This window comes from Medicago truncatula, chromosome 2 (assembly GCF_003473485.1).
Source record: "Medicago truncatula cultivar Jemalong A17 chromosome 2, MtrunA17r5.0-ANR, whole genome shotgun sequence".
Taxonomy (NCBI): domain Eukaryota; kingdom Viridiplantae; phylum Streptophyta; class Magnoliopsida; order Fabales; family Fabaceae; genus Medicago; species Medicago truncatula.
This window is the reverse complement of record NC_053043.1, coordinates 48293720-48303278: the sequence shown is the minus strand read 5'-3', so window position 1 is coordinate 48303278 and position 9559 is coordinate 48293720. Positions and strand designations below refer to the sequence as shown.

General features: G+C 35.5%; 1 protein-coding gene across 2 annotated transcripts; it reads right to left on the bottom strand.

The window, feature by feature from the left end:
* Positions 1-316: 316 nt before the first annotated feature.
* Positions 317-8101, bottom strand: LOC11431423 (probable E3 ubiquitin-protein ligase ARI7). 2 transcript variants are annotated; one of them, XR_005644217.1, is made up of 16 exons: positions 7726-8101; positions 7008-7132; positions 6758-6863; positions 6546-6636; positions 6202-6374; positions 5723-5827; positions 5539-5627; positions 4245-4352; positions 3901-3991; positions 3690-3779; positions 3486-3533; positions 2404-2475; positions 1615-1714; positions 1387-1513; positions 608-936; positions 317-423 (listed from the first exon to the last, which is right to left on the bottom strand). XR_005644217.1 is itself a non-coding variant. In XM_003597439.4 (15 exons), the coding sequence occupies exons 1-15, from the start codon at positions 7924-7926 to the stop codon at positions 669-671; spliced, it is 1794 nt and encodes a 597-aa protein (XP_003597487.1). In that variant the 5' UTR covers positions 7927-8101; the 3' UTR covers positions 317-668. The 2 variants fall into 2 exon arrangements, 1 of the variants encoding a protein (XP_003597487.1); XM_003597439.4 differs by having other exon boundaries at positions 317-936.
* Positions 8102-9559: the final 1458 nt, after the last annotated feature.

The window sequence follows — 9559 nt, the reverse complement described above, 5'->3', positions numbered from 1 at the left end:
ATGAACTTTATACTATTTGTTAAAATTATACTAAATTATTTGTCTGTTATTATGTCCATACAGTTCTTCAACATGCATTATAAGGACTAATGACTTGAAACTTCAATGTAATAATCAACCTTCGAAAAGACCACTACCTAATGACGACTAACTTCAATGTCGTTCATAAGCTTGGTCTTAGAATCACACATCAAGACCTAGCAATATTTCAATCCAAAGTTTTCAAATCTCAATTTGTAATTGTATTTCTGTAAAATAGTTCTTTATTCGTCTTAAAAAGCAATGAACCCCAAGCTTATACACAACTGACTCGAGGTAACTTAAAGAAGCTGCAGATAAATTTACTGAAGAAATCAGGTCACAAACAAGCATATTTGTGTTCATCTACAGCATGTGCCATATAAGATGTTCAGTTACAGAAGCCTGTTGCATAAAACCAATATGTAAATTTGGAGATAAAAAAAAAAACTATATACATCAAATTAGGAATGTACCCAAAAGGAGTGCAAGGAGGATAACATATCTTGCGTGACTCACCCCCTTCATCCTGTTTATATTAGATATTAAATAACCTTACAAAAAGAAACCAGCGCATAAATAAGATTACCGACTCCGTTTCAGCTTTTGGTGTGTTGGCCTTTGAGCAGAAGACATGTGTTTATAGTGGGTCATTGCCGCTCTTGATTGCACATCGCGCATGCGGTGGCAGATCCAACATTTGCATAGGTACATTGCTCACAAGACCACTCATTATCATCAGTTAATCTGCTGGACACGGTAGCTTTCGTCCCCTTTCCTCTTCCGCTTTTTCCTTTACTGCTCCCTGCCGCATTTTTTGAACTCGTTGCTTTGCTTGTAGCAGCTCCATTACTATCCACATCACATAAACCATTCTCTAATGCCCTGACCAAATTCTCGAAGAAGTTTTTAGTCACACTGCAAAAACAAATGGATTAGTAAATCAAACCATACCATTTGGGCACCATCATTGGTGATATCATTGATATACTATTCAGTATATAACTGCATATTGAAACCAAATTGCTGCACCAACAGAGCCAGTATGTGGGAAGTATTCCAAAACATGAGAAGGGAAAGCAAACAAAACAACACAGCAAACATATCAATTTCATTTAACTGATTGAAGTGTATCGGATAAGTTTGATGTTACAAAATGCATTCTTTTCATTGCCATATTCCAACTTAAGACATGATAGCAGATTTGCTATATCTAATTTAAACAGGATGTACAAAGTGTCTCTTCCAAGGAAACTCGAGGAAAAGGTTTTGAATATTTAGTCAAACTCCAATCCCAACCAAAAATGGTATATAAGCAAAAAATGACTAATTCAGAACAAAACAGTAATAGTAAGTAAGAACATTTACCTGGTCAATCCAGCTAGTTTGGTGCGAAAATCGTTGAATTCTTTAGACGGGCCTTCAGCACTGAGGAATACTTGGAGTTCCTTTTCGGCGCATTGATGAAGTCTCTCCAAACCTGATTCTGCCTCGCCTGAAGATAAGAAAAATTGAGTAGTTTATTTGCAAGGGAATCACCACAAATGCAAGACATTTCTAATTAAACTGGAATCGACAACAAACAAAATAAAAAACCTTGCAAGTACTCAAAGAACTGCTTTTTAGCATGCTCATGCTCGGCTAAATAGTATCCATATGCATATGTCCACTTCAATACCCGCCTGCACTCAACTATCTGCAGCGTGAAATAGAATGTAGTGAGAGATCAGATATCTAGTATAAAACAGTCAAAGACATTCTCACTACACTCAGCTTCAGAAAATAGTTTCAATGAACAGCTTCATTTGTGTCCTTGGGACAGGTTTATGAAAAAATGACTACTCAACAGTCTAACAAGTGTCAAAGTCTAATTTATTGCCAAGGTCATCAAACAGTGATTTGAGTCATGAACCCGGAAGCTAATTTTTTAATTGTGAACAATCATATCAAATGATAAAATCTAGAGAGAAAATGAAAAATAGTAGCTTTTAACATATCACATAAATTATGTACTGTTGTATAAACAAAATGTTTATCTCTTAGGCCAGGAACTGATTACAAAACAATTAAACATAAATCATGCAAAACAAAATCATCACAGAATCATTGTTTAAATTACACGGATGGAGATAAGGAAGGATGAAAATAGACGATAGAGACTAAATAAGTTGAAATTCATATTGCTTTAATGTGGGTGAAAGAAAACCTTCATTATTAATCCAATACTCCAAGTTTCTGTCAGCAGTGCATAAGAATAGATTGTCCTATTAAAAATCAAATAGTTTTCCCTCCACATTGCATCAGTTCATTCAACGCATTCGATATGAATCCTCTGAATGACACGATTATTACAACTTCGAAGGTATAACCAATATATTCATTTACCTGTAACCAAGCCTCGGTTATGAACTTAAGTTGTGACTCAGGTTGGCATTGTGTGTCACTAAGCTTCTCCATCTGCCGATAAAAAAAAGGACACCATAAGAACACTGATTAAGATCTGTTGTAAGTCTTTGATCTGAAAGCATCTAAAATTAACAAATACCTAACAATAAAATAATCAAAAGACTATGAAAGAAACACAAATAAAAGTTAAAATGAAAAGAGCAGATTTGCAGCGGTAAGCAATAATGGAAAGGCCAAGACTTGGTCCGGCTAGTTTAGACAGTTTAGTTAAATAACCAAAATGCTTCCCAGATCCAATTCTATGTAATTGTATAACAAGCAATTTAAAGCTGCAGTTCATATCTCATTATTCCTGAAAGTTGTCAAACATACTCAAAAAATAAAGGCTTAATTACACTTTTGGTCCTCGCATTTTGACCAACTCACGAAAATGGTCCTACCTCTTTTAAATCGAACAAAATCGTCCCTAAACTAGATGTTTTTTTGCAGTTTTAGTCATATCCCCCTATTTCCAACTCCAGAAACGCACAGAAATGACAGTTTTAGTCCAACCACCTATGCTCAACCATGAAATAAACAAGGAATAGAGCATGTGGGTACAAGGAATCTACTTTGTTCAGCACACAACACAAAAAAAAAACCCTAATTTCTAAGACATGTTTCAGGTATGTAATATGTCTCAGAAATTAGGTTAGTGTGTTGAATAAAGTAGATTCCTTGTACCCACATGCTTTATTCCTTGTTTATTTCATGATTGAGCATATGTGGTTGGACTAAAACTGTCATTTATGTGCGTTTCTGGAGTTAGAAATAGGGAGATAGGACTAAAACTGCAAAAAACATATAGTTTAGGGACGATTTTGTTCGATTTAAAAGAGGTAGGACCATTTTCGTGAGTTGGTCAAAATGTGAGGACCAAAAGTGTAATTAAGCCAAAAATAAAAGTTGACTAGCGCCAAATATGTTCTTTTAGTTACCAAAGTCACATGCAACACAGAACATAGAATTTTGGCCCAAGGAAGGTAAGATGAACAAACACAGAAAATGTGTGTGTAGCTTACATGAACAGTTTGCATCTGGTGTAGATCAGCAAGAGCTTTTTGCCTTGACTGCAAGAGAAAGAAAATAAATCATATAGCCTTACACCATAGGAATTCTAGTGAAATATAAAAATAACTATGAATTTGGAAACTGTAGAGCAATGCGAGTTCTGATACAGAAGATACCAAACAGAAAGGGAAAAAAGTATGGAGTGGAAGCCTTACAGATTGGTTGCTAGCCCACCGCTCATAATAATGTGTGTACCTCTCCAATGAATTCTTTGCCATTTCTCTTCTTTTTTCAGTTTCATCATACTACATACAACAAGATTTCTTTCACAGTCTGATATGGTTATAAAAATATGTCTAGGGAATGTGGGCTATTAGTATACTGAAAACTGAATCAAGGGAAGTTGAGTATTTCTAAGTCTCTTACCACCCCCTCTTGTTTAGCTGCTTCATAACGATTGCAAGCGTAGAAACCGCCAGTCCTTTCACCATGGTCTGACCATGCACCAAGGCATAGCCTGTGTAGATAAAAGGAGATTAAATGCAGTTAACATCCATATAAGCTCAAATTATTTGAAAATAAGCCAATCCATAAGCCATGACAAGGTTGCAAAAATAAAAACCATCATTAATCCCCAGGGGCAAAAGAACCCATAATTTGCATCATTGCACGATACTACTAACCCTCAACAAAATTATATTAGGGAAGGGGGGGAGAGGAAGCATGCAAAAAATAATAATGTTAAAAAATGAAAATATAAGAAAGCATACCAGCAAAATTCAAATTTGCAAGGTGGAGTACATGTCATATGCATGCACCCTTGGTTTTTTTCAATCGGTCTCTTGCACTTGGGACACGGCTTCGAGTTAGCAAGTATCCTGAAAGTCCATTAATTTAACAGTTCGCTCAGGGTCTCAACACAAGTCTTGAGTATCTAAGAGACACTGTAGTAGTGTGTGTAATGGACAAGAACACAAGACACAGTATCGCTGTCTAGTAGTGCAATAGCCTGAAGCAATTCACTGATCATTAACGAGAGCATTAAAACCCAGTAAAGTAAAATTATAAAAAAGAAATGTCAACATATGAACTACACCGCTGTGTGTCTTATACTTCTATTTTTTCATTCTTTCAAATGAAGTGAGGGAACCACACAGCCTCGGCTATCATTTGGCCTTTTCAAGTTAAACTGTAAAAATCTAAATAAACTTTCAAACCTTAACGATTCTCTGTTTGAGTGTTAAATTTAATCATTAGATCCTTTCACTTTCTAAAAGAAATATATGGGAGCAAAACACTCACAGAACATCTTTCAAGGGAATGTTCAGAGTCAAAAATTAGAAAGTTCCAAACAAATTTAACATTGGTTTCTCAGGTTGCCACTAATATCCTCAATTCCCTAACCATGTTTAGGGCCATGCAGTATCCTTTCTTAATCAAACATCTAACAACAACAAACAAAAGTTTTTGCCATTAGGTGCAATTAGGTGATGGGCTACATGGATCAATAGTCACCGTAAGGTGCCTTCATGAATACTGATAAATAAACTAATGATAGGCCATTCGGTTCCAAATACTTCCTGATGTTTTGGCCTAGTCTTTCTTGCCTAATGGTTTCGCCTAGAGTATATTTTGGTCTCTCTACACCTCTATCTGACTGTCCCTCCATATGATTTGCCCTCCTGTATGGAAATTTCACACGTATTCCCAAAATGCTTAAAATGAAATTCTAACTTGTTTTCCACAATTGGTGTTACTCTAACTTTCTCTTTAATCCTTTCATTTTTAGTCATATCATGTCTTCTATGACTGCTCATCGAAGTGAAACATCCCCTCCAACTATACCAAAACTGCATTTCATGATATCCCCCGGACCACTAACTCCATCAGCCTCAACTAAGAAGACCAAAAATACATGAATACATACAAAAAGGCCACATCGGAGCTCAGGCCACTTAAAACTAGCCATAGAAACAGAAGAATAAAGATACACACAAGCAGTGACATGTCCCAAAGTTCTCTGAGCATAAAAATAATAGTAAAAGATGTAAAGATATTCTGTACCAGTTCATGTTTTCGGATTCTGCACTGTTTTTCAAAATCCACTTCGACACTGTGCCACAATCCACTGGACGATGAGCCTCTTCAGTGCACTTTAGATTCAAAAATACATCAGTTGTGCGCGCAGAACAAGAATATTTTAAATCGCAAAGCCATGACAATTTGAACCAATCCAAATGCAACTTACATTCCAGCAAAAGCTATATGAACAGAGGCAAGATACGTCATAATTTTCACCACCAGCATCAAAATTAACTGCATGTTCACAACCAGGAGCAGGACACCACTTGGTCTAAACAAAACAAAGATCAGAAGAAATAAGATCATTATGGGTGAGTTATGACTGAGAGGCAATGAGATAGAAAAAAGAGGCAAAGATACGAATTAACTTGTAACCATGCAAAATAGCAATGACTAAAATAAAAGAGGGTTAGACAACAACAGGTGATACTAATAAACCACACATCACACAATTTTGGAATTCACCCAAGTGTAGCCAGGTGATAAATTAGGGCAAATATCAACCCACCAACATGCAAAGAATTATTATGAATGCATAGCAAAAAGAAAGCCAAAGTATAGATTATACACAGATTGCACACTACATAAAAGTATATATTCATTTACTATCATTATCAATGTCTAAGTTGAATCTCTACGACATACCTTTTTATTGTCTTCAATGTAAGATCTAATAAGGTAACGGTCATACTTCTGTTTATCTTCAGCAGATGCTAAAAGATTAATCATATCTTGATCAACAGCAGCACCACAAGCAGGATCAGGACATCTCAGCATCAAGCATCCAGGACCATCGTTAATTGAAGTGCCAATATATCCTGGCATATAAAAAGGATATACAGAAGAACATGATTCAACAGACAACAAAAACAAAAAAAAACTAATTAAATTATAAATGTACTAGGACCATATCGTCCGTAAAAACATACATCACAGTACTGGTTTTTTAATATAAAAAAAAAAAATAGTAAAAATATATTATACAATACCTCCCCAGCATGAAAAACAGTACGGATGGCCGCAAGAAGCATTGTGAATCTTAGAAGGACGATAAGCTTCAAAACAGATGCCGCAAGTAAGCTGGCCACAGAAGGGGGAAAGCTGTTAACTAGCGAAATAAAAATGGCTCCCAAGCAGCAGAAGACAAGAAAATGCACTCACATTATTGACCTGCTTTAAAACCCAAACAAATATGTCTTACCTCTTTGGCATCAGGATTCTCGTAAACTGGCTTCTCCAACAAGCCAACTTTTCTTCGGACTCTGTCTTCGTCAGCAAACCAAGCATCATTAACATTACTGACATTCCTGCATCATCAATCCATATCTCCATTAGTACATAATTATACAGCAAAGGGAAAAAAAAAAAACTTCACATAACATACAAGGCAGCATCAAAATATGAACACACAAAATAAGATAGCATGTAACCCAAAAAGATAGCGGATTTACCAATTGTAATGACGAAGTAGGATGCTTGCAGCAACTGGTGGTATGGAAAGAACTGTTGCGACACTACTGATATCATCTTCCTGCCGATCCCGGATATCTGATTCTTTCAATATGGCAAAATTTATCTGAAATCAAAATAATGATCCAAAAATGAGACAGTCGCAATATGATCATTAATTACTTTTGTTGATGAAATAAAGTTACGGCGAGGGGATGGTACCCCAGTCCAAGACAATGAAGAACTTAAACCTCAAACAGTACTAACAAAAGGATTCACATTGACCTCCCTCTAAAGGACACTAGCGAGCTTAAACCCAGAAATTCCAAGTCCAAGGCTAGTCTTTTTACCGCTAGACCAAACCCTTAGGTCTTCTCAATTTCAATGAATAAAAAAATCATCCTTTTGCCACTTAATACCTAGTTTGGTATCAAGGTAAGTTTTTCGGAATCACGACAAGCCCGTGATTCTGACAAAATCAACTGTGATACCAAACATGCAGTAAAACACCCCTCTCAATACAATATCAACAAATTCCAATAAACCATAATCATGATCAGTAAAGTATATACTTCAATATATTCATTTCAGACCAAAACTCACTCAAATACAGTTTTTCTAAGTTGAATATGAATAAAAATTCAAACTTTACAAGCAACATTACCAGCTAAACAATTAATCAAATAGAAAAACAAAAAAAGGTGAAAAGGGTATAACAACCTCAGTACTCCGAGACTGAGCAGAATCATCAGCACCATCATCAAAGTAATCATCATCAGCATCATTATTATTATTATTATTATTATCATCATCGTAGTCGTCGCTGTAGTCATCCATGGGAGCATCTTCGGTTTCACCACTGTAGAAATCGTCATCGAGGGATTCAACATCGTTGGCATCATGCATATCATCAGAATCCATGGAGAAAAAAACCCTAATCGAATGGATTTTGGGGAAAGTGGTGGGTAGAGAAAATCTAGGGCACACAATTAGGGGAATTCGGAAGAAGAAAGTGTTGTGTTATGTGTGTAGCTTTATGGGTTTTTTCTTCTCCTAAACCAATGTGAGGCTTGAATTGGGGAACTATATAAGTTTTTTTTTTTTTTTGTTGAAGTAAGCAGAACTGTATAAATTTATATCAGATTTTTTATTTTTATTTATTACACTGTTTTTTATTACAATCTTCTACACGAAGGAATAGAAGGTGACATAATATGTCAATGCGGCTCAATTGATAAAAAAATTAAAATTGTAGACCGAACTCGTGAGTGGAGTTTAAACCTCGATCTTTCTATTGGTGTGTATATATTTCAATGGTTATTTGCTCTTTCCACAATTCTCAATATAATCTTTCTATATTGATTCTCTTAATTAGTGTTTCTGAACCCACTTGGGTTTGTCCTAGTTGTATTAACTTGGGAGCGGAGAGTGTGCTTCTTCTCAAGGTCTCATGTTCGATTCTTTACAGTATCAATTTCAGTTGACTAATTTAGCTTCTTAAAAAAAAAAAAAAAAAAAAAAAAAAACTAATGCTTTTAGCACAATGGTTAGCATTTCTAAAAATTAAACATAAGATAAGCCGGTATATGTGACATAAATTGATAAGAAATTTAGGAGGTTTTTTTTGGGTATGACCAATTGACCATATGAAAGTTTGATCCCACGTTATAGAGAGGTGGATGGCAATCACCTACGAAACTTCATATGCTAGTTTGGTTCAATGTTTGTTGACCTAAAGCCCATAAAGCCAACAGTTGGTCTATAATTGAAGTCGTTTAGGTGAGTAAAATCCTAAAATGAACAAGCTCCTACCCTTATCGATGAGATTCTCAAGAACCAATACAGAAAACAGAAGCGGAGGAAGGTTGAAGTTCAACTATGTATTCTTAATCATTAGGAATAAGAACAATATTAGTCTTCCACACCCTATTGAAACCAAAGAACCCTCTTCCCCCACTATCACTTAAATGGATCACATATGAGTCAAATGCTCCTTCAAATAAGGTATCCTACCAAGCTACCCTCCATCTTCAATGACAGAGCTTTGACTAAATATAGCTTCTGTCATGGGGTCTCACGTATATACATACATATACCGTGTTTTAATTAGAAAAATTCAATCATTTTTTAAAAGAAAATAAATAAAGAAAACACACAAGTTTTTAAAGTTTATGACGAAAACACCATCAAGCTAAGGATGCCATCACAACACTATAATTCTTCTACGAGGTGGGTTGTTGATGGTGGGAGTGAAGATGGAGGTATTGGTTCTCTTGCATTTGATTTTTTGGGAATGAATGAGGAAAAAAAATCTCAAGTAGAGGGTTTATCTTAAATCTAGTGCAACTGATCTATCATATGAGAAAAAAATGCTGTGTGCCATGCAGATTAGTTGGCTTATGCATGGTCGAACTCGCATTTTCATAGTAAGACTAAGAGGATATAATTTAAGTCATTATATTAGTCAATTTAACAAGCTCATTGTCATTGCTGTGGTGTTATAAGGGTATAAAAGACGATCATGGTATGGCACATTAGTTAATTACACTAGCAA

What these genes read in the sequence shown, in the direction of transcription:
- LOC11431423 (XM_003597439.4), bottom strand. Translation starts at nt 7,926, where the DNA reads ATGGATTCTGATGATATGCATGATGCCAACGATGTTGAATCCCTCGAT. An exon ending in CTCAGTCTCGGAGTACTGAG is followed by an intron (nt 7,133 to 7,725) that starts GTTGTTATACCC and finishes TTTTGATTTCAG; the next exon opens with ATAAATTTTGCCATATTGAA. An exon ending in GGTGGGCTAGCAACCAATCT is followed by an intron (nt 3,534 to 3,689) that starts GTAAGGCTTCCA and finishes TTTCTCTTGCAG; the next exon opens with TCAAGGCAAAAAGCTCTTGC.